The sequence below is a fragment of the Pelobates fuscus genome, chromosome 11 (assembly GCF_036172605.1).
Source record: "Pelobates fuscus isolate aPelFus1 chromosome 11, aPelFus1.pri, whole genome shotgun sequence".
NCBI lineage: Eukaryota > Metazoa > Chordata > Amphibia > Anura > Pelobatidae > Pelobates > Pelobates fuscus.
This window is the reverse complement of record NC_086327.1, coordinates 105,799,716-105,824,777: the sequence shown is the minus strand read 5'-3', so window position 1 is coordinate 105,824,777 and position 25,062 is coordinate 105,799,716. Positions and strand designations below refer to the sequence as shown.

Genomic DNA, 25,062 nt, shown 5'->3' with positions numbered 1-25,062 from the left:
GAGTCTGAGGGTGGCCCCAGCAGGGAGTCTGGGAGCCTAAGGTGGCCCCAGCACGGAGTCTGGGAGCCTAAGGACAAAAGTCAGGCGCCCCCTCCTCCCTTAGGCTCTCAGACTCCCTGCTGGGGCCACCTCGGGCTCCCTGCTGGGGCCACCTCGGGCTCCCAGACTCCCTGCTGGGGCCACCTCGGGCTCCCAGACTCCCTGCTGGGGCCACCTCGGGCTCCCAGACTCCCTGCTGGGGCCACCTCGGGCTCCCAGACTCCCTGCTGGGGCCACCTCGGGCTCCCAGACTCCCTGCTGGGGCCACCTCGGGCTCCCAGACTCCCTGCTGGGGCCACCTCGGGCTCCCAGACTATCTGCTGGGGCCACCTGCCCATACTGTCACCCTGCAGGCTGGAGAGGTTATGGGCAGTGGGAATGTCCTGGATAACCTCTTACCATCTCCCTGCCTGGCAGGGTGCTGGCTGAGAGTTATGGGAATGGTGGTACCAGCACAGCTACTCACCTGTCTACCGTATGCAGTACCTGCCAACCTGTAAACCCCGCCCAGCTCTCAGCGCCCCGCCCCCCGTCCTCGTCAGCAACCGAACTCAGCCAATCAGCCGCTCGCGCTCCCACCTTCACAAAATCTTGGCCAATCGGTGCTGAGCTTTCAGCGGCTCCCGCCACAAGCCCCGCCTCCTTAGGGCCACGCCTCCCGATGCAGCGACTGGATGTGAGCGCGGCGGCTATTGGCTGGCTGTGACGATGACGATGTCCGCAGTGAGTGTCATGGCGCTGCCCGGGGTGCAGTTGTTGCTGGTGGCTGTGTAAGTGCTGGGATGGCGGGCTGTGCGCTCTCACATGGCGCAGCCGGTCACTACACGGGGAGGGGAATGGCTGTGTTATATTATATTATGATATAAATCCTGAATAACTCTCATTAGATCTGATTCTCAACATTCAAATTATTTTTTCTAATTCGGCTATTTCGACTTTAAATCTGAAATTCACTTTGAATTCTCACTTTAGTGAATAAACCCTGGCTCTATTAAACACAAAACATGTTTCCTTGGGAGCAGGTAAATAATGCTCTGCTGATTATATTTATTTATAATGTAAAGTGCATGTAAAGTGTTTCCCTATAAGAAATATGATTAAAGGACCACTATAGTGCCAGGAAAACAAACTCGTATTACTGGCACTATAGTGCCCTGAGGGTGCCCCCACCCTCAGGGTCCCACTCCCGCCGGGCTCTAGGGGGAGGAAGGGGTTAGTCCCCTTACCTTTTTTCCAGCGCCGGGTTCTCTCGGTGCTGGGGACTCTCCTCCTTCCAACGTCATCGGCTGAATGCGCATGAGCCGCGCGTGCATTCAGTCAGTCCATAGGAAAGTATTCTCAATGGTTTCCTATGGACGCTGGTGTCTTCTCACTGTGAAAATCACAGTGAGAAGCGCGGAAGCGGCTGTCATGAAACTGCTATGTTTACCGCAGGCAGGGTTAAACCTAGATGGTCTGGGTGCCTATAGTGGTCCTTTAATGAAGGTAATATGTCCAGAATTCGTTGCCTGAGAAATTTTATTCTATGCTGAAAATAATCTTGTTGCAATTTTGTTTGTTGGGCGCATGGGTCCTGGATAATAACATACCTCCCAGATGATATTTGTTTTTTTAGGCTGTGTTTTTTTTTTTCTTAAATTTGTTACAGAAGCTTTTTCAACTATTTGCAACTGGTGGGGTTATTCGTTAGACTCTAAACTGCAGTAACTGATATAGGACAACCGCAGTCGTGAAAATATCGGGAACATATTCTCGTATCTGTTTTTTTTGGTAAAATAGATTTAAGTTAAAGAGCAACAATTCATATGGTTTCCATACTGCAAAACACAGTGGGGTGGGTACCGAAAAGAAAACCCAGAAACAAAAAAGAGAAACCTCAACGCGTTTGGAACTACTCAACAATTCTTCAAGTACAGTAAAATCATTAACGCCCTCCTCACTTCCTTAATGACCTAATTGCCCACAGCACCCATGAGATAGTAATATATGAAAATAAAACACAAATACGGTCCTGCAAACACCCGATTAATGACAGGAATAATCAGACACCCAAAGAATAAAGGGTCATATTATAAACATGGTCGTAAGGTAACATTCAAGTGAATACTTGAAATTGCCTGAAACCGGTATGGATAGGTGCAGTTTATGTATGGAAACCGATAGAATCTACACTTAATTTATTAACTCTTTTTTTAAAGCTGTGAACCACACAATAATAATGCTTAGTAAAGATCTTTATTTTTCTCCTCACTTTATTGTTCTGAATGCAGATTATTTGAGCATCTGTGAACCTGCCACAGAATCTACTTAAACACAGGATGCCTGAAATCAAGGTTACCCCTTTAGGTAAGAATACCAGCCCAGTGTTTTTATATGTGCAACATACAACCATTTAAATGCTCTTCTCCTCAAGGTTTAAGCTGTTGTTAATGGGTGAATGGTTTATTTATGTGAATTAGTGTCTTTATTTTTTTTTTAAGTACTAAAAATTGAATTTCAAGGATTCTAATATTTGCATCATTATTCAAGCATCAAAACTGTTTTTAACTTTTTAAAGGTGACACTACTGGCACCCACATAATTTTGATGCCATGTGGAAGTTAATTTATAGTTTTTTTTTTTTTTTTGTATAACTGCAAGAATTGGCCTCGGTCCCTTTTTATATTGTGCATATTATTTAATAATATAACTAAGGCAAGTCCTCTCCACGTCCACAAAAAAAAATCTCTACCACTCAGTAGCCTCTCATTATGCTCAAAGATCAAATAAAAAATGTAATTTGATGCCGGAATGTGAATGGGGACCGTCTTCGATATCTGCAGTATTTTTGGAATTTATTTTTAAACCAGTCAGTATAGCTTTTAGGCTTTTCTGGACAAGTAGGGTAGATGTAGAGTACTTTCTGCACCATAACCTTTGCAGTGATGCAAATTTATGATGGTTTACAGTGATCCTTTCAAGAATAATTAGTTTAGAAAAGTACTGTGGTAAAACAGCTTCACTTGGGTTTCTGTGAATAGTAGTTTAGTTAATGTTGTACAGTAGAAAGCTGAAATACAAAACCCAGAAACCCTTGCTCTGCCCATAAAGCACTTATAATGGTATGAGCTCTGAAATGCTCTGTATATTAAATGAGACCGGCAGGCTATATACAAGGGTTAAAACCCTTTCAGGCACTTGCCTTTCTCCAGCGCCAGGCTCCCTCGGTGCTGGGGAACTCTCCTCCTGCCGACGTCATCTCAGAATGCACGTGCGCGCATTCAAATAGCCCATAGAAAAGCATTTCTTAATGCTTTCCTATGGACGTCCAGCGTCTTCTCACTGTGATTTTCACAGTGAGAATTGCGGAAGTGCTTCTAGCGGCTCTCGGTGGGACAGCCACTAGAAGCTGGATTAAAAATCAGTGAAACATAGCAGTTTCTCTGAAACTATGTTTTCAGCTGCAGGGTTAACACTAGCAGGACCTGGCACCCAGACCACTTCATTGAGCTGAAGTGGTCTGGGTGCCTATAGTGGTTCTTTAAGGTAATGCTGGTATTAAACAAAATAATTGATAATGTGGGTACTTGGCCTTCAGTCTAACTATAAAAAGCTCCTTGCATTTTCCTTTTTATATTTGTTATCTAGCTAAACACATTTTAAGGGATAGTCTAAGCACCATAACGACTACAGGAGTTCCCTGGTGCCGCCCAATGTATATAGATAAACCATTTCCGAACAGCTTGACCTTTGACTAAATAACAGTACTTCTGGGTTTCTTGAGGTTTCTGACAATGATGTCTGAACTGAGACAAAATTGATTTAGTTAAAGTGAAATGGGAACTTTCGCTTTAACAATATCCAGAATAATGGAAGTACCACCAGTACCTGGAGGAGATAGGCATGTTCCAAATAATTTGAAAACTGTTTTGCATCTTAGAGTGGACTAGTGTCATCGGACAGGGTGTATTGGTTTTGGTGCTTGGACTTCCTTTTTAATCTTCCTTGCTTATGTCTATATTGATTTCTATCAAACAATTCTTACAACGAACTGGCATTGTTGTATACTTTTGTTGTGTTTTTGCCATCTGCAGATTAATAATGTTCAAATTTTTACAATGACAATTGTCTTTATATAGAAGTGAGTTCAGGACCATGCCTCAACGCACCGTTTTCAATACGATTTTATATTTTAATGTCAAGTGAGGTTAATCGCTTGTATCGGGGTATATTTTTACGGTTATATAGTTTCTTTGCTTTGTTTGTTTTATATATTACTTTTCAAACTCACCAGATTAACCTTTCTCTCAAACAGGTGCTGGTCAGGATGTCGGACGCAGCTGTATACTGGTGTCCATTAGAGGCAAAAATATAATGCTGGACTGTGGCATGCACATGGGATTCAATGATGATGTGAGCACTGTATATTTTGTAATAAAATCCTGTAGAACCACACTTTGTGTGAGTAGTCAGGAGGCAGCTGATCTCTTCTCATTAATAGCTGTAGAACAAGACTTGGGGTTGGACCTGAAATAAGAAAAAAAAAATTGCGGAGTCACAAGTTAATTAAGTCATCAATGCTTGCAACTTTGTCTGTTTTCATGGTTCCTTATACCATTGTTTTAATAATTTTTTTTTATATTTTCCCCACCATTTAATTAGCGTCGCTTCCCTGACTTCACATACATCACACAGAATGGACGCCTCACAGATTTACTGGATTGTGTAATAATCAGGTAGGGAACAGATTATGCATTGCTCTAATCTTCTGATACAGCACTGAGGATTAACTGGCTGCAGGTTGAATGCTGTATATGTGTATTGTTTGTTAATATTATGTTTTCTGACGAATGATTCATTGAATTGTATTTTGTTGTTGTTGCTGTTCTCTTAAAATGTAACATTTCACAGTGATTTATAATTTGATTATGAGGTAGTTAAAGGGACACTAACTATCTCATGGTGTCAAGGGACTCCAGGCGCTGGAACTGCCTCATCTTATTGAAGTGGTTACAGTGTCTGACATTAAAACAGTCGAACATAAATTGGAAGTATGGTGCCGGGTGACTCCAAACAAAAGTCCTTAGCAGCTCATCTTGTCTGTGTTGTTTGTGATAATGAGAGAGCATTATCCTTAGCAGGTGGCTGTGATTGGCTGAGAGTATCAGCTGACCGTTGGTAAGAATTGGTATGGCTAAAATGAAGTGCGCAATTTCTGCCTTTGCCATACCTCCAGTAGGAGCCAAGAGATTGCTTAACACTGGGTGGGGGGACAATGCCAGGAAACTCCAGGCACCATAGCCAATTCAATGAGATGACATCGTGTTGCTTTCAGAGTAGTAGCAGTTCCTTGTTCCTACAACCCAGTTAATGTTATTTCGGCATTTCGTTGGGTGATTGCAGCAGCGGAGGCAAGTTTAAAATAAATAAAACCTTACTTTCATTTGCGGCTCCTGACATAAGCACGCATCTTATTGAGAAATTGTCCATGCATGTGTTTGTAATTTTCTCTTGGAGTGCTGTATGTGCATATACCATCCATACATGTCTGCAATGAATGTCTCAACTTGGTATGAGTTGCAGTGATAATTTGGCAGTATGAAAGTCATACAAATTCAGATTGGAAGGACAGATAAGTGACAAACCATTCTGAGCTGTTTTGATAGGTTACTGTCTGGCTGCATTAGGCGTTTCTCTGTAGTGGTTATGGTGCTCTGAGTATCTTTGACTTACAGGGACACAATAGGCACCCAGACCACTTAATCTCATTGAAGTAATCTGGATGCAGTGTCTCTGTCACACCTAGTCCTGCAATATAAAACATTGCAGTTTTAGAGAATCAGACTGCCACTAGAGGTGCTTCCTGGAGAGTTTGACGTGCTCAAGCTTTGCATGAGGATATCCAGCGTCAGAGTAAACTCTTTAAAAACAAACAAAAGAAAACACTGAAGCTTGCCATGGATGCATATTAGGCCTCCCATCGGCTGATTTGGCATAGAGTGCAACCTACCGCAGAGGGACCTCAGCGCTGGAATCGGGTAAGTGAATAAAGTTTTATTTACCCTAAAACTATTTTAAGGCCTGAGCAGGGATTTTCAGAGGGGCAAGTTACTGTGTACCTCTAATTTTATGTCCGTTCTCATATTCTGTTTTTATTTAACCCTTTACAATGCTCAGTGGGCTCCTGGGGCAGAGGAACATGTTGGTGTTAGGAATACATATTTGGGCAGGCTTGTGTTTGTGCAGCCATCAGATGACAAGGAAGGATCATTGGTAACATTTTGTGAATCCTGCTACGTAAATAAGAACATGGGGGTGCAGGGATGTAAGATTTATAGAATAAATCTGATGTAATTGATCCTTCTAGTTACACATCTTTTTGTTTTGTATTCATTAGCCATTTTCATTTGGATCATTGTGGAGCTCTGCCTTACATGAGTGAAATGGTTGGCTTTGATGGCCCCATTTACATGACTCACCCTACTAAAGCAATATGCCCCATCCTCTTAGAAGATTACAGGAAGATTACTGTAGACAAGAAAGGGGAGACCAACTTTTTCACATCACAGATGATCAAAGATTGCATGAAGAAAGTTGTGGCTGTAAATCTTCATCAGACTGTACAGGTGAGATGACGTGTACACTTTCCCAGTGCCTGACGTGTCGTAATCATGTTGTAAGTAACTATGCTTTGTATCTTCTGCCTGGTGCATCCCTGGACAAACTGGATACGTTTTTTTTTTCAGGTGGACGATGAGCTAGAAATAAAGGCGTACTATGCTGGGCATGTTTTAGGAGCTGCCATGTTTCAGATCAAAGTGGGGTCAGAGTCTGTGGTTTATACTGTGAGTATAAATGCACTATAAGTTTCATGGATCCTCTATCTTTTCTTTTATAAATAAACCTACATCCTAATTTCACTTCCTCTAGCCGCTAGACTGCAAGTCTGATGTTTTATAAAAATTAACTCTTTAACCCCTTAAGGACACATGACATGTGTGGCATGTCATGATTCCCTTTTATTCCAGAAGTTTGGTCCTTAAGGGGTTAAATACGGGCTGTCATCTTCTCATAAGTGTTCCTTTGTCTCAAAAATGCAGCAGGGTAAGCTAGTTACTGTGCCCATTACAGGTGATGCCTTTAGTGCTTTGTTGACATTCCCAATTTGGTTTTTGCAGGGTGATTACAACATGACTCCAGATCGACATTTGGGGTAAGATATTTTAAGTGGAAATGTTTGTTTTTGATGGTCATGTTAATTAATAGAAAAGGGGTCTGAAAACACTTCTAACATTAATAACCAACACCAACTATAGGAACTTGATCCAGCCAATGTTTCCCAGCAGGGATAAACACATGTCACTGGTTAAAGAGTTCTCGTAGAATTGTTCTTCTTACGGATTTGTTAGCTGGCTAGCGGTTTCTGTATTCATACAGCACCTGTTACAATATGTATGGAGAAGGCATGCATCTGAAATGCATGAGCATTTGTTTGAGCTGGTATTTATAATATGTGCGTGATATTCTGTACTGGTGACGTATGTTGTGGGTGAATTTGGGGTTTTCTGGCTGAATTCTGGGGATCTTACATAGGACAAGAACTGCCTTAGAACTGGGAATTCCAGGTTTGAATCACAGTCAGAGACCCCCTTTAATTTAAGACCCTCAGATATATAACGGAAATCCTCATAGATTGTAAGCTAATTTGAGCAACTCCCACTTTACCTCTTCCACTTTAAATGATTGTAAAGTGCTGCAGAATGCTAATACATTCTTTGGCTTTTTTTTTTCCTTCTGTATAACATTGCCAGAGAGTCTAAATTCCTGCAGCTTGTTCTCTGATGAAATTATCTAAACTTGATTAGGACCTAAGAATAATGGAGATTCATATCAAGATCAGACTTGGCATGACCTGTTCATATTTAACTAAAGCACAAAATTTCACCTGTGCTCAGGCACAGAATGTAGTGGTTTTGTTGAGACAGGCTTGGAGACTATGGTGAGGCCTGATAAAATCCCCCACCAACAACTTCTTTCTATCATAAGTGGTGTGGAGCTGGACAATATTGGTCTTGTGAGATGTCTTCCTGGAGCTACTGCTCACAGAGACAGGAAACCAATTTGTAATATTGGTAAGCGTGCAAAGCAGGAAGGGGAATTGGATGTACTTGTCCATCTTGGGACACATGACTTGGCTCGCAATGAGGTTTCAGGGGTAAAGGACATTTTTTTTGTGTTTTTGCCAACGATATATGGCAGGTTGCTTCCACAGGATCATTCTCGGAAGTTCTGCTTGTGCATAACACTCAAAACGACAGGCGGATGCGTATTAGGGGCTTTAACTTGTGACTTGTTGAATGGCGTCGGGAGCAAGGGTTTGGCTCTATTTCTCATGGTAGCTCTGTTTGGAATGGAAATAAATTGTACAAAAAATATGGTTTGCATCTTTCTCAAAAGGGAACAAATGTTCTCAGTGATCAGTTCAGTGGTTTTGCTAGGATGTTTTTAAATTAGGAGTGGGGAGGGGACAAAAGGATGATAAAACATAAATCCAATTGCCCCCCAAAACAAGGACAGAAGGTGCCTGTAGCAAGTGTTAAAAAATAAGCTTAGTCATGTCTACAAATGCTCGCAGTTTAGGGAATAAGATCCATGAACTTGTGGCAATAATGGCAACTGAGAATGTAGATTTAGTCGCTGTTACTGAGACATGGTATAATGAGAAAAATGACTGGGACATAGCAATACCAGGATACTCTTTAGATAGAAAAGACAGGGAAGGCAAGAAAGATGGAGGGGTGGCCCTGTATGTGAATGATAACACAAAATGTAGCCTAATAAAAGTTAGTGAGGTGAACATAGAGTCCGTTTTGGGATGCGCTAGAATTTGTTAATCGCACAGTAACTTGTGTAGGTGTGATTTAAAGGCCCCCAGGACAAATAGAAATTAGATCATCTACTAGTTGAGGAAATGGCTAAAATGACAATGACGGGGGAAGTTATCATCATGGGGGACTTTTTAATCTTCCTGATGTAAACTGGAAAAACAATATAGCTGCTTGTGACAGAAGCACACATATTCTCCTTACTGGGATTGTCTCTAAAACAAGTTGTTGAGGAGCCAACTAGTAAAGAGGCCATACTAGATTTAGTGTTAACAAATGGAGATTTGGTATCAGATATTACTGTAGGTGAAAGTTTAGGATCCAGTGATCATCAGTCAGTGTGGTTTAATATAAGAACAGTGACTGATTCACACCACACAAAAACAAAAATTTTAGACTTTAGAAAAACAGACTTTTCTAAAATTAGAATATCGGTATCAGACTGGAGCAGTTTAAATTGAGTCCAAGAGAAATGGGATTATTTAAAAGTGGCACTTCTGAAGGCAACAGAAAATTGCAACAGGCTTATCCGTAAAAGCAAAAAATGTAAGAAACCACTGTGGTACTCCGCAGATGTGGCCAAAACTTTAAAAAACTAAGTTAGCATTTAGTAATTATATAAAAAAGTGAGGAAGATAGACAGACAGATCTATGATTAGGCAGAAAGAGACTAAGCAAGTTGTAAGAGCTTCCAAATCACACACAGAAGGGAAAATAGCACAGTCAGTAAAAAAAAAAAGGGACAAAACATTTTTTTTTTTTAGATACATAGAATGAGAAAAGGAACGTAAAACCAGCATTGGTTGGATTAAAAACAAAAGAAGGAAGGTATGTAGAAGAGGATAAAGATCTAGCTGACTGCCTCAATGGATATTTTTGATCAGTATTTACAGATGAAAATGAAGGAAAGGGGCCTCAGTTAGGAAAAGGACAAATGAGTAATTTGTTACATGTGAGTTTATAGAGGAAGAGGTTCTATTTCAACTGTCAAAAGTAAAGACAAATAAGTCAATGGGGTCTGATGGAATACACCCAAAGTCATTCAAAGAGTTTAGTGGTGTACTAGCAAAACCATTAACAGATTTATTTAACCAATCATTAACAGGAGTGGTCCCAGAAGATTGGAAGTTAGCGAATGTTGTGCCCATTCACAAGAAAGGTAATAGGGAGGAGTCGGGCAACTATAGGCCAGTAAGCCTTACTTCAGTAGTGGGGAAAGTGATGGAAACCATGTTAAAGGATAGGATTGTTGAGCATCTAAAATCACATGGATTTCAAGACCAGAGACATGGGTTTACTTCAGGGAAATCATGCCAAACTAATCTTATTGATTTTTTTTGATTGGGTAACTAAAATAATAGATCAGGGGGGTGCAGTAGACATTGCTTACCTAGATTTCATTAAGGCGTTTGACACTGTTGCACATAGAAGGCTTATCAATAAACTGCTTTAAAAATAAATCTTTGTTTGTTTTCCAATATTTCCAACAGAGGGTTGTAGTCAATGGAGTATATTCAAAGCATGGGCTTGTCACCAGTGGGGTACCTCAGGGATCTGTACTTGGACCCATTCTCTTTAATATTTTTATTAGTGATATTGCAGAAGGTCTTGATGGTAAGGTGTGTCTTTTTGCGGATGATACTAAGATATGTAACAGGGTTGATGTTCCAGGAGGGATAAGCCAAATGGCAAATGATTTAGGTAAACTAGAAAAATGGTCCGAGTTGTGGCAACTGACATTTAATGTGGATAAGTGCAAGATAATGCATCTTGGACGTAAAAACCCAAGGGCAGAGTACAGAATATTTGATAGTCCTAACTTCAACATCTGAGTAAAGGGATTTAGGGGTAATAATTTCAGATGACTTAAAGGTAGGCAGACAATGTTAAAAAGCAGCAGGAAATGCTAGCCAAATGCTTGGTTGTATAGGGAGAGGTATTAGCAGTAGAAAGAGGGAAGTGCTCATACCATTGTACAGAACATTGGTGTATTGTACGCAGTACTGGAGACCATATCAGTCTTAGCCTGAATCAAATAACCACAGTTTTGGTTGCTCTTAATCTAGTAAAAAACATTTTTTAAAGACATTTGTTTTTATGACTCTTACACAAATACCTGTTTTCTTTCCCTCTAGAGCTGCTTGGATTGACAAGTGCCGTCCTGATTTGCTTATATCAGAGTCCACTTATGCAACAACGATCAGAGACTCTAAGCGTTGCCGTGAACGAGACTTCTTGAAGAAGGTCCATGAAACCGTGGAAAAGGGAGGAAAGGTGCCACCGTTTACATGTTTTAGCAGTATAAAATATACAATTTCATTTTGCTGGTAGAACAGTTTAAGGCAGTGATAACTAACTCTAGATGTACGTAAACTACATTTCCCATGATGCTCAACCAGTCTTTGTGTCATGGCAAATGCAGTTCAGATATACCAGAGGTGTCAATAGTAGCCAATCCTGGCCAGAGGTTTTAAAACGCGCATTGCTAAAGAGGATATTCTAATGCAGGAGACATTACTCCAAGTCAAAATGGACTTTTTAGACCCAAACATCATCATGTAATATCTTTCTCTTGTCAGGTTCTCATTCCTGTATTCGCTCTAGGACGTGCTCAGGAACTCTGCATCTTACTGGAAACCTTCTGGTAAGAATTTTCTCCGGGTTTAATCATTTTGTGTCTCGAAGTGCAATCTGCATTTATTTATATACCAAATACATTATTATGAAAAACAGAAGTACTTCTGAATCCCATAGTGTTCTACCACTACTATGATTCATCATACACCTTATACAACTCCTTAATCTTAGATGTTGGTTGTGTTGAATACCAAGATGAATTTCTCATCAGGTCCTTGACTTGTGTACAGTGAGGGGAAAAAAGTATTTGATCCCCTGCTGTTTTTGAACGTTTGCCCACTATCAAAGAAATGATCAGTCTATAATTTTAATGGTAGGTTTATTTTACCATTAGACCAAATAGCAGAAAAACTCATGTCAAAAAAGTTATAAATTGTTTTGCATGTCAATGAGTATTTGACCCTTTCGACTTGGTGGCAAAACCCATGTTGGCAATTAGAGAAGACGTTTCTTGTAGTTGGCCACCAGGTTTGCACACATCTCAGGAGGGATTTTGGCCCACTCCTCTTTGCAGATCCTCTGACGTTTGGCAACTTGAACCTTCAGCTCCCTCCACAGATTTTCTATGTGATTAATTTGTGGAGAGTGGCTAGGCTACTCTAGGACCTTATCGTGCTTCTTCTTGAGCCACTATGGTCCCAGCTGCCTTGAGATGATTAACAAGATCCTCCCGTGTAGTTCTGGGCTGATTCCTCACCGTTCTCATGATCATTGAAACTCCACGAGGTGAGATCTTGCATGGAGCACCAGACCAATGGAGACTGACAGTGTTTGTGTTTCTTCCATTTGCGAAAAATTGCACCAACTGCTGTCACCTTCTCACCAAGCTGCTTGGCGATGGTCTTGTAGCCTATTCCAGCCTTGTGTAGGTCTACAATCTTGTCCCTGACATCCTTGGACACCTCTTTGGTCTTGGCCATGATGGAGAGTTTGGAATCTGATTTATTGCTTCTGTGGACAGGTGTCTTTTTATACAGATAATGAGCTGAGATTAGGAGCACTCCCTTTAAGAGAGTGCTCCTAATCTCAGCTCGACACCCGGGAGACAGAAATCTTGCTGATAGGGGATCAAATACTTATTTCATTAATTGATAACTTTTTTTGACATGCCTTTTTTCTGGATTTTTATTTTTTTCTTATTCTGTCTCTCACTGTTTAAAATACACCATTAAAATTATAAACGTTCAATATCAGCAGGGGATCAAATACCTTTCCCCCTCGCTGTAACTAAAGTGTTGGTTTCAAAATCTACAGCAGTGTGCAGCATTGCTTAAAATAATTGTGGATTATAAAAAGTGCATTGTGAATATAGTTTGTGGAGAGAATTGGGGTTAAGACAACCCTTTCAGCCAATCTTTGATGCCAGGTTGGATGGATTTGCATTTAATGTGAGAACTCCACTAACATATTATTATAATTGCAGCTGAAAGTGTGTGTGAGCTATAAGTGTTGAGGAGAGCCCCATTTCTTTAGAAAACATCTCCTTAGCAAATAAAGACTTGTAGCACCATAATTATTACTGTAACACCAAGATCCCCAAGCTGTAGTGGTTATGTTGCTTAGTGTCCCCTGTAAGCCTCACTGTTGGAATAAGGCAATGACTTCATGGGCTTTGAGTTGATTTGCTGCTTGCTCGGTGGTCAATCGGTGCATGATGTTGGCAGGACTCCATCTGGACGAAGAAGAGATAAATGGTGATGGTGACCAAAACCTACTGCAGGGCTCGACAAATCCCGGTCGCCAGGGCAACTAAAAATTTGGCCCTGGTGCCTGGGATTTGTCAGCTTTTTATCTAAAATGCCCGGCTGGGCAAATAATGGAGCCGGCCGACCACCCGCGGGAGCATGTAGGCGGCCAGCTCAGTGAGCGTTGAAGCAGGCCGCCCTGAGCTTCATGGAGGTGGCCGGCTGAGTGAGCGTTGTAGCAGGCCGCCCTGAGCTTCATGGATGTGGCCGGCTGAGTGAGCGTTGTAGCTGGCCGCCCCGGGCTTCATGGAGGCGGTCGGCTCAGTGGAGCAACAAGGCTGTTGGCTGGGGCAGCGTGCGAGGGAGCAGTGATCTTCCAGCAGCTCCTCTCTGCTCCCTTGCGCTGTTTAGTGATGCCAGGAGCCGGAATATGACGTCATTCCGGCCCTGGGATCACAGGGAGCAGAGAGGAGCTGCATGGTAGATAACTGCTCCCTCTCACACAGGAAGAGAGAGCAGCTCCACTGGACCCCAGGGAAAGTCCACTCAGCTCTCCCAAAAGGTAGGGAGGCTGGGTGGATAAAAAAATGTAAATTTGTGTTTGAGAAAGTATATGTCTCTGTCAGTGTGTGTTTATGCCCCTGTTAATGTGTGTGTGTCTGTTATATTTGTACCTCTTTTTTATGTTTTATGGTTTAACGTTGCTTTTGTAAACAGGTTAAGGTAATATGCAGGTTAAGTCGCTTAACATTGGCTAGTTGTAGTAGGTTAAGTGAGCAAGCTTGGTATAGGGTGGGTGTGCATGCTCAGTAATTCCCTGTTGTGTAACATGCTACTAGGCTGGTTATGTTAGTTATGCTAACCCAATTATGCACATTGTTAAGCTACTTATAGAGAGGTTGATCATGGTGAAAACATGTAGTTCACATATGTCTGGTATCTCTAAAAAAAATGTGCCGTCTGGGTAAGTTAAGTGAGCAGCGTTTACCTATGCTTAGTTAACTGCGCTAGTGCACAACTCTGGGAGACATTATGAACGGTTGTAATTTACAGCATGCAGTATTAACTTCAATAGGCTACCTTAGCTGACTTTTAATTATGATTAATTCTCTGTCATTCTCTACTCACATGGGATAACAATTATTCATGAAGTGTACATGTGAAAAGGTATCAATTAAGCAGGACTTTGAGGCATGAGAGTATATATCATAAGTGGGTTGCGTCTGTATGAGTGTTGCCTGCTAGAGTGTCAGTGAGTAGAGGTATTTTCATTGTATTTGAACATTTAAGGTCGCATTAGGAGGATGACCTAGTTCAACATTAAGGTATATGGCATGCGAGTATTGTGCAAGCTAGTTTGCGAAGTAAAAAACATATTACATCAACATTGGTTGTCTGTCTCAGGGAGGTCAGGCTTGAAATTTTTGCAGGACATAGTCCTCTGTGACTGCATAGCTGTGGTGGCGTGGCAGCAGTCCAGGCCGCTGTGCGGCAGTGAGAGTTAATGAAAGTCAGCCTACCCCTGCAGTCGGCATTGGCAAGGCACCTATCGAAAAGTCCCAAGTGTCGGAGCGGTCAGCACAGGGCGAGGACCCCCTCCAGCCCCAGGCCCACTTTGAGAATGGCATCATCTGACCACTGGCTCGATGGCTCTGTGAGGTCGAGGCCTTCCCATTACGGGTGCAGTTGGTGCCGGATCTCTTTCGCCGCCAGCGGCGGGCATTCCTCCTGCAGGGTGGCTGATGCTGTGGAGGTAGTTCCCTCCTGGCACCCGACCTTGGCGGGCTGCTTGCTTGTGCGGTTATCTTGTGGGTAGTTGCTGTGCCCGGAGTGGGACGCTTCTTCCCCGCGTTTTCCGCTCCAAGCTTGCGGCCTGGCCGTGTTTGCGGTGTTGCCTTTCTCCGTACACCGTGAGGTCTGTTCAGCCTGTTCGCTGCCGGCTGGGGTAGCTTGTTTGCCATCGATGCTTGAAGCTTTTGTTCCAGTTTGTGCCAAAATCTGGCAAAGGCTGCGTATATGCGCAGGTGTGTGCCGCCATCTTGGGTGCGCCATGCATTAGGCTTTCCTGATGTTGCAGTGTGTAGGTTAGCATGGTTTGCTCGTGGTCGCTATACCAGTCGCTTGATTTGGACCGAGATGCTCGGTCTCCGTGGGATTACAGGCTGGAGTTTGGTATCGGGTGATACCCCCGAGTGTCCCCGTCATGCTAGGAGCCGTCCAGTGTATGATTGTGCCGATTTTGGGGGGGATTATCCCCAAAAAATGCAGAGTGTAGCAGGAGCTGAGGTACAGCACGACCACTCTGTCTGGATGCTAAGCCCCTACAATAGTTTTTGCATTGTGCATGTAAGACTGTCATATTGTATGTTTATGAATTTGTGTTTTATTCCTTGTAATTGCGCGCAGTCATTATTTTTATATACTGAAATTCACGTGTTTCTGTTTTCAGGGAGCGGATGAACCTGAAAGCCCCAATTTACTTCTCTACAGGCCTAACCGAGAAAGCAAACCATTACTACAAACTCTTCATCACTTGGACCAACCAGAAGATTAGGAAAACGTTTGTACAGAGGAACATGTTTGAATTTAAGCACATAAAGGCTTTTGACAGGGCTTTTGCCGACAACCCAGGTCCAATGGTGGGTTGCTATCTGACTTGCAGAATTCATGTATTGTGCAGCTGTTCGTACGTGGTCCTGTGTCTTTCTGACACAGAAGCAGTGTGACAGCCAACCTAGATTGATTGAACATTGAACATTCTGTGTAATGCACACTTTTCGTTCACAAATGCCACACCTAAAACAAAGAAGTCATAAGACTCAGACATAAAAATATGATGTTGCTTTTTTTTTTTTCACTTTTTAGTGTGGTGTTTCAAAAATATATTCATCAAAAGTAGACTGCAATAATTTGGAAGTGATGTTAAATCTAGACTAATAATTTAGATTCAAGGACCAGTGATGCTAGAACTGCCAATCAGACATTTATGGACATGTAGCCCAGGACTTGGCAGGCAGGAACTACATTTATCATTTTCCTGATTGCTCCTTCCGTCTTGTGAAAGGTGGTATCAGAAGTGATTGTGCTCCCCCACATGTATGCAATTTAAACGCTTCACTACAGCAAGCTGTAGATTTGTATAGCCTGCGCATGTCTTTTTTTTTTTTTGTTTGTTTGTTTTATTAGTACTGGGAAGGCCAACTGTGCCTGCTCCTATGTCTTTGCTTTAAATTTCTTGTTTTCTAACTAGAATTGTTGAGAAAATAACCTGTTTAGTTTGTTTCTACTAGGTGGTGTTTGCAACCCCAGGAATGCTGCATGCTGGTCAGTCCCTGCAAATCTTCCGCAAATGGGCAGGAAATGAAAAAAACATGGTGAGTCCCCTTTTGATAATCAGTGGATGAGCGCTGTTTAAAAAAAAAAAAAAAAAAAAAGAATCTTGACAAATATCTGAGATTCTTTGTTGTTCTTTACAGAGCAAAAGCAAGATGTCTGTGTTCTAAAAGTGCTAAGACTGCCTTAAAGGGGCTTACGTGTTTTAGATTTCATTCTTTGGTGTAATGTTTCTGGGTCTTGGGGGAAGCTGGGTCGTTTTTTCTTTCTATCTTTTTTTCAGATTGCATAGACTTTTTGTAAGATGACTAGCTTTGTTTTCCCCTTGCAGGTGATTATGCCTGGTTATTGCGTACAAGGCACAGTGGGTCATAAAATCCTCAGTGGTCAACGCAAGTTAGAAATGGAAGGCAGGCAGACGGTGAGCTCCATTGATTTCAAGGTCCTACAATATACTTTATGGCTCTATTTAGCAAATGTAGTCTCTAATGTTTTTTTTTTGTTTGTTTGTTTTTCCATCCTCTTTTTTTCATTAGCTGGAAGTTAAAATGCAGGTGGAATACATGTCCTTCAGTGCCCACGCTGATGCTAAAGGAATTATGCAGCTGATTCGTCAGGCAGAACCACAGAATGTGCTACTGGTACACGGAGAGGCCAAAAAGATGGAGTTTCTGAAACAGAAAATAGAGCAAGAGTTTCGTGAGTGCTTGTTTGCAATAAGATTACCCTCTGCCATTTGCCCAGACTATGTGAAGCCTATGCAGTAAATGGAACAATTATCAAACTGGGCTGCTTAACACTAATCCTCTCGGCATGTGGCAAGTAACTTCCAGCTTGCTATATTTTGAAAGAATGGTAGATGTTTTCTTTTCTTTCAGCAAGATCACAGAAGGGTTTCAGTGATGGCCATTGGGTGGCCCAGATGTCCAGTTTTATGGGATTTATTTTTTTTAATTTATTTTCTCCCTAAATATTTTGGGTTACAGAAATGGTGCGCGTGAATATATACATATCGTCACATGATACACGGAATTTATTTCTGTAACTAAAATACCATTTCTAGTATATTGGATTGATATTAGTTTGATTGAGCACACAAAAGGAATGCCTCATTCCAGGTCTCCTAAATGTAGGAAACCATGAACTTGACCAAATCATAACTTGCCAAAGAAGTATAATATAATAAATAAATTAAATCCTAACCTGTACACTTGTGGGAACCCCTACTCTGTCTGGGCCAGATGGACTGGCTTAGAACTGCAGTTATAATTTATATTAATGGAACACGGTAGTGTCTGGAATACAAACATGTATTCCTAACACTATGGTCCAGAAGTTGCTGTTTAGGTTTCTAGCCCCCCTCGGATCTCAATAAAAAGGTGATTGTCTCCCCTGTTCTCCCACGCCGCACCGGTATCGCCATGGCTGGCTCTGACTCCGTGGCTGAGATCACAATCTTGATTTCAGTTAATTCAATGCTTTACCCATAGGAAAGCTATAGCAGGTTATTGCGCTTGCACAGAAAAACGCTGCACTGCGCCAGTCATCATCTTCTTAAAGAGATGCATTGAATCAATGCATCTCTATGGGGGAACGTTCAGCATCTCCATGCAGAGCGTGAGCCGCTGAACGTTGGTACAGGAAGCACCTCTAGTAGCCATCTTGGTGACTGCCAGTGGAGGTGTTACTAGGCAGCAATGTAAACACTGCATTTTTTTGAAAAGGCAATGTTTACATTGAAAAGCCTGTAGGTACGGGCTGTGGACACCAGTACCTTACATTAAACTGTAGTTGTTCATGGTGACTATAGTGTCCCTTTACAAGATTCACAATATAATCCAGTTTAGGGGAGGTAGTCCCAGGGCAAACATTGCTAATGATAAGGAGGAATAGAAGCATTGTTTATTTTCTCCTTCTGTGTATGATTTCTCTGGGCTGAATGCCAGGTGTTTATAATGTCAGAGGGCTAAACTTTAGGTGACCAGTTGCAGAATAAAGAGGGTGGGAATTTCTGCTTTTAATTTTAGTTTTCACATTTTGGGAAGTGACCGTTCCCCATTTTAGTTTGCTTTCACATGTATCCAATGTTGGACCCCCAGGGGATTTTGAAATCCAAAATAGGACTTTTTAAACTCGCGTTGTGAAGGGTGGCAGTGCGGTGTGCATTGATCTTCAAATAAAACTGTAAGGGATTGCTACAAGCTACTTCTTAAGAGAAGCTTCTAAATCAAAAATGATTCCGCCCTTTTCTGTCCTCCGGCCAGTCCAGTATTGCATCCAGACGGCTAGTGTCCCATGCACACGGGTCAAGAAGGATATATTTGGGGCATTCTAGGTTTTAATATCTGCCAGGTCCTCTTACACCGCTTATATTACCCCTATGATAACCGCTTAGGCTTTCAATATTGCTTTGTCAGAAGCCATGATCTGCTTCAGTTCCACCAGTAATGCAATGTTTCCTTTAAACGTGAGAAGTGGGAATTGGCCTGGGGCACCAGCTTTGCGGAGTTGAAAGCAGGACACAGATCTTGGCTAGAGACAGATATCTTTAAAAGTTAATGTTATTTTCCCTTCTACCTTATTTTCAGTAATCTTTCAGAATGTGCTTTATTTATGTGCTTGTGATCAGGGATAAGAGAGTGCGCTGGATCTTCTTTTGTACTGAACATGTAATATGTGACAATTTACGTAAGCGCACTAGAGTAGATAGATCAACATTTATATTATATGATTTTCACCCTGGTTGATTCTTGCTGTCTGTCCTCTCAATGTGCAGAGTCTTTCTCATATGGATTTTCCTTCTAGCACTAAACCATACCATCTGTGCTGTTCAGCTGTTATATAAGTCGGCAACTTCTTGAACCCTGCACATTTCATCACTCTACAAACATTCTTGCATAACATTCTCCTAAGAGGTTATTCACTAACCGGGTATGTTATTAAATTGAGAATTCTAAGCAGATTTCTAATTTGAAGGAGAAAATAGCCAAACTCATATAATTCTCTAAGTTCATTTCATTTGAAATTCACTTTGAATTCTCATTTAAGTAAATAGCCCTGTAAGTTGGGATTTGTGTAGACTTGACATGAACATTTTAGAAGAAAAAAAAAAAAGCCAGATAAGGGGAAAATGTCCAACTCTATTTTCATTTTTAGTTACTGGTCTAAATTTTCCACCATTTGTCCATCCCCACCATATGCCTCTCCAGTTGTAATGTACAAGATGTTTATTTTTAGAAGTTATTCTTTGCGTTGTGTGCTTTCTCCGCAGGAATTACATGTTTCATGCCATGCAATGGAGAGACCTCCACCATCAGCACAAACCCAAACATACCAGTGGATATCTCTTTGAACCTCCTGAAAGAGAGTGCACAGAGTGAGTTTGTCAGATCCGTATCCAACCGGTCTTGCTCCTTGCTTTTAAATCTAGGAAATCGTATAGTTTTCTCTTTCCTTCTTGCAAGATGTGCTAAGCCAAGTGCTGGGTAACACAAACTGTGTTTTCCTTTTAAAAAGCAAATCTCACTTTCTTGAGAATTCGTTATGAAGCCGCGGGTGTTTTTTTTTTTTTATTTTTTTTTTAAAGTAGTGTTAAAAGCGGACATAGAACAATTTTAGACGAAAACACCATGTAGTAGCTATCAATTTTCCAATACAGCAATATATCAAAAGAAATTGCATTCTATCTAAACAAAACATAGGTAACGAACATTGTGACCGGTGCGTTTACAGATGAGACTGTTTTTGCTGTATGTTGACACCCTGACAATGAATACATTCTGAGCAGATAGCTCTTGTTAATGTCTACTGTTGTAGTTACATAGCTGAAAAGAGACTTGGTCCATCAGGTTCAGCCTTCCTCACATATGTTTTTGCTGTTGATCCAAAAGAAGGCATAAAACCCAGTCTGGAGCACTTCCAATTTTGCAACAAACTAGGAAAAAATTCCTTCTAGACCCCAAAATAGCAGTCAGATGTCTCCTTGGATCAAGCGGCTATTACCCCACTAATTAGAAATTATGTCCCTGTATGTTATGTTTTTTTCAAGTATTTAAACTGCAATTGGATAAACATCTGTGAGTAGTGAGTTTGTGTTTCCTTCATCCAAGTTTTCTCCTATTTAACCTTTAGGCTTTGGACCAGACTGCAAGAAACCTAGACTGATGCATGGGATGCTTATAATGAAGGATAATGTAAGTAAGGATGCTTATCAGCAAGGTGCTACCAGAGAATTTACCCTTGATGTTAATCCATTACAAACATCTCTCAAGTATGAGCTTTGATAGTGTCAGAGATTGATAGCTTTTAAAGGAATACTACAGGAAAATAGAGTAACCAATATTCCTACAGAGCATCATGAGGAGGGGAAGGGGGATATTTTATTTTTTCCCCCTCTCCATTAATTAAAAACACCCAGTTTGGCTCCACTCTCTGAGCCCCTTACTATAACATGGATGTGTTAAGTCCTCAATAGGAAGCAGTACTTTGGCCAGTGGTGTACTAAGTGCGAGGGAGGAAGTCTGCCGCTAGTGACCGGTTGGAGGAGGGGGCACAGAGCAACCACTTGCCACTCCATGCAAACTGTTTTTTCAACGCTACAGAAAAGTAATCGATACAAGGAGGAGAGGGTATTGGAGACATGGGATAAGTGACACAATGGGCTTAGGAGACACAAGGGGTGTAGGAGATAGAAGGGGGGTGTAAGAGACACAGTGGGTGTAAGACTAGGGGGTATAAAGAAAGGAGATGGGTAAGAGGCACAAGGGATAGAAGCCATGATGGGGCATAAGAGACACCAGGGGTGGGTAAGATGCAAGGAGTGCATAAAACACCTAAGAAACCATTCTTGGCTGGCGACATACAATTTGGCCCGGGTTTCAAGTATACAAACTATGTCTCTTACTGTGACACTGCACTAAAACACACATGCAACACTTTCCTCATGTACTCAACACAAGGTTATCTACATTTATCCTTTATTCTGTACACACCGTAAGATGTCTTTAAACTAGTGTAAGAATGCGCTTTGTATACAAAGTAAGAGATCTTGTCTCTCTGAAGACTTTGCGCCTAGTTTCACCGGAGCAGGCTCTGAAAGAGATTGGCATCGGGGAGCACCAGCTTCGATTCACCTGCAGATTGCACATTCAAGATGCACACAAAGAACCAGAGACTGTAACGCGGATATATACTCATCTAAAAAGGTAACTCTGAGACCCAGGCCAATATGAAATGAAAACAAACTTTCCTAGCTGAAGTGCCAAAAAGCTTGTGGTTAGAACAAACAAAAAATAAAAACTCCCCAAAGTGCAAATAGAAAAATTACTGTTGTGCATCACCTGCATATTTTAAATTGGACTTTGGAAAGTCCCCCTGGGCACTGAAACACCTAGCTATATACTCTGAGAGACTTCAACTTCCAGACCAGAACTGGCATCCTACTGATGAGACGAACCAGGTAAAAACTAATGTCAATGGCTGATTATTTGTTCTTTTGGATCACAACCCATGCTATGGTTAAAAAATAAAATAAAAGTTGTGTTTAATACAGCTTCCAGTACTAAGGGTATATGCAGTATGAAGTCTGAAACATGCCCGTCTGTGCTCATTTCATTTGCATATTCAGCTGGGAACTCTGGGATTGTTAAGGAATCTTTTTTTTTTTTTTTTTTTTTTTTAACGTTTTTGTGTCCAATGGTGTCTTTCCAACATCTAACTTGAGATATGCCGGCGAAGCACAACATTAATTCTTCTATTTGCACTGTGGGGTGTTTTATTGTGTTTTGATCTCACCTCAAACTTTTTGGCACCTGACTAGAAAAATGTAGATGTAGACGGTGTCTTATTCCTATCCATTTGGTCTTCCACTAATAATGAAATTGCACTTTCTCTGCAGTGTACTTAAAGATCGAAATGTACAGCAGCTGCCTGATGGATCTATCATGGTGGAATCTATTCTTCTTCAAGTGTCAACTCACTCAGATGATTCAGCAACAAAGGTTCTCCTTATATCCTGGACCTATCAGGTTGATCTATTTTTACACTTGCACAGATAATTTAATTTAAATTGTGATTGCTTTACGTGCTTTTTCCGACTTGTCAACAGTATATATATATATACTCTGGGGATTTAAAAATATATTCCTTTTTAAATGAGCAGTCTAGGCACTATACCCATTCCATTCCATTGTAGTGGTTCTGGTGAATTAGACTGTGAGTTCCGTATTCCGAATCACAGTCCAAACCATGACAAATTCTTGGTAGTTTGCTAATATGAAAAGTTCCAGTTCTGCATGAGCAATATCGATTCCCTCTGTTTGAATGGCGTTCTTGGCAGTCGGAAATTGATATTGTTAAAGGACCATTATAGTGCCAGGAAAACATACTTGTTTTCCGTGCACTATAGTGGCCTGAGGGTGCCCCCACCCTCAGAGTCCCCCTCCCGACGGGCTAGATGGAGAGGAAGGGGTTAAACTCACCTCTTTCTCCAGCGCTGGGCGGGGAGCTCTCCTCCTCCTCTTCGGCTGAATGCGCATGCGCGGCAAGAGCCGCGCGCACATTCAGCCAGTCTCATAGGAAAGCATTTATAATGCTTTCCTATGGACGCTGGCATCTTCTCACTGTGATTTTCAAAGTGAGAAGCACGCAAGCGCCTCTAGCGGCTGTCAATGAGACAGCCACTAGAGGCTGGATTAACCCTAATATAAACATAGCAGTTTCTGTGAAACTACTATGTTTATAGAAAAAAGGGTTAATCCTAGATGGACCAGGCACCCAGACCACTTCATTAAGCTGAAGTGGTCTGGGTGCCTAGAGTGGTCCTTTAATGCAGAAGTGGAATATCCCAGTGAACAGGAGTTCGGCTGTGGCTGTCTTGGAGACCTTCTTTGTCCATCTGATGAAGAGAATAAATACACTTTGGCACAGTTGGGTCTTTTTGTCTATAGCCTACTAACATCATAAGGACTATGCATATAGTGGTTATGCTTACACTGCCCCTTTACGTGCATGGAAAATGTTTGGCCCAGTATATGGTTGTCATTGAAGGAGCACTTGGACCACTTGGTAGGTTGTGTTATGGTTTTTTTATACAGGGTCAGTTGTTGCTATTTGCAAGTCTATTATCTGCTCCTGCTTCCCATCCTACACGGTTTCCATTTTTAAAATGAAGATAGAGATGTGTATATAATATAACTATATCGGTCTTTACTCTATTTCCCTCTTTCTCTTCCTCCCCCCGCCCCAGAGGTTGTTGCAGACCATGGACACCCCTTCATGGACACAAACCCCCCCTCCCTCGGCCCTGAAGGGGTTAAACTTGCCTTAAGCCAGCACCGGGCTCCCTCGGCGCTGGTGACCATTTCTCCCCTGCTGACGTCCGCTCCTGAGTGGAGCCGAATGCGAAGCCAGAGGCGCACGAGCATTCAGACCCGCCCATAGGAAAGCATTACTCAATGCTTTCCTATGGGGATCTTATCTGACACTGGACTCTGAGGACGTCCAGCATCAGATAAGTGCAATTTACTCAGTGTAAATCGCGGAAGCGGCCTCTAGTGGCTGTCCGGGAGACCGCCACTACAGGCTGGATTAACTCTGCAGTGTAAACATAGCCGTTTCGAAACCGCTATGTTTTCAGCTGCAGGGTTAAAACTAGTGGGACCTGGCACCCAAACCACTTCATTGAGCTAAAGTGGTCTGGGTGCCTATAGTGGTCCTTTAAATGATATACAGATAATGTATTGGTGCTAGATACCACATGACCTGTTTAGAGGTCTTGTGAAGTCCATGCCTCAATGTATCAGAGCTGTTTTGGCATCACCACGGGGACCTACATGAAATTATAGATGGGGGGGGGGTGGGTGCATGCTTGTAAAAAAAACCAAAAAAAACAATCCAGATTTAACATTAGAAGAAATAAAAGCAGATCTGGAATTTTTTTTTTTTTTAAATTCATAAAGTAGAGTTGTTTCGGTCTTTCAGGTGTTTTCCAAGTTAAATTTTTGGGATTTTCTTCACTTTCAGGCAGAAAATGTTTTGTAAATGTTGATTTAATTTGTAATGTTTTTGTTGTTGTTGTTTTAAACCAGGATGAAGAGCTGGGGAGTTTTCTAACCTCCCTACTGAAGAAAGGCCTTCCCCAAGGAACAAGTTAGTCTACTCCTGGTCTACTAAAACAGAAACCTGCAATGTGCTCTGGCGGCTTTTCAGCTCCTGTAGTTCTCAGGAATCCATGTCTGTGTCTTGGACCGTATCTAGCCTCACATCAGCTAATATACAAGATGCTACGGTGGTTACATGTCGGTGCATAAAACAAAGAAATTGTTCTGTACAAAGATGCTAAGGTGGTTACATGACGGTGCATAAAATAGTTCTGTAAATGTTTTATCGTAGCACCCTCTGGACATCTGACATTGTGTGTGTGTGCGTGTGTGTATATAGCTCTTGGTTGGACGACTCTGGAAATGCAAAACAAATGTGGAAAATGTCTACTTAAATTGAACAGT

General features: G+C 41.7%; 1 protein-coding gene across 3 annotated transcripts; it reads left to right on the top strand.

Moving 5' to 3' along the window:
- Nucleotides 1-743: 743 nt before the first annotated feature.
- INTS11 (integrator complex subunit 11) lies at nt 744-24,852 on the top strand. 3 transcript variants are annotated; one of them, XM_063436313.1, is made up of 18 exons: nt 744-762; nt 2,310-2,385; nt 4,334-4,431; nt 4,681-4,754; nt 6,416-6,644; nt 6,765-6,863; nt 7,197-7,231; nt 11,039-11,177; nt 11,483-11,547; nt 15,675-15,864; nt 16,516-16,599; nt 16,890-16,979; nt 17,095-17,257; nt 19,830-19,934; nt 20,690-20,751; nt 21,620-21,762; nt 22,455-22,584; nt 24,646-24,852. In XM_063436313.1, the coding sequence occupies exons 2-18, from the start codon at nt 2,358-2,360 to the stop codon at nt 24,709-24,711; spliced, it is 1,800 nt and encodes a 599-aa protein (XP_063292383.1). In that variant the 5' UTR covers nt 744-762; nt 2,310-2,357; the 3' UTR covers nt 24,712-24,852. The 3 variants fall into 3 exon arrangements, with proteins under 3 accessions (XP_063292383.1, XP_063292382.1, XP_063292384.1); XM_063436312.1 differs by having other exon boundaries at nt 752-809; XM_063436314.1 differs by lacking the exon at nt 744-762 and adding an exon at nt 1,043-1,061.
- The last annotated feature ends 210 nt before the right edge of the window (nt 24,853-25,062 follow it).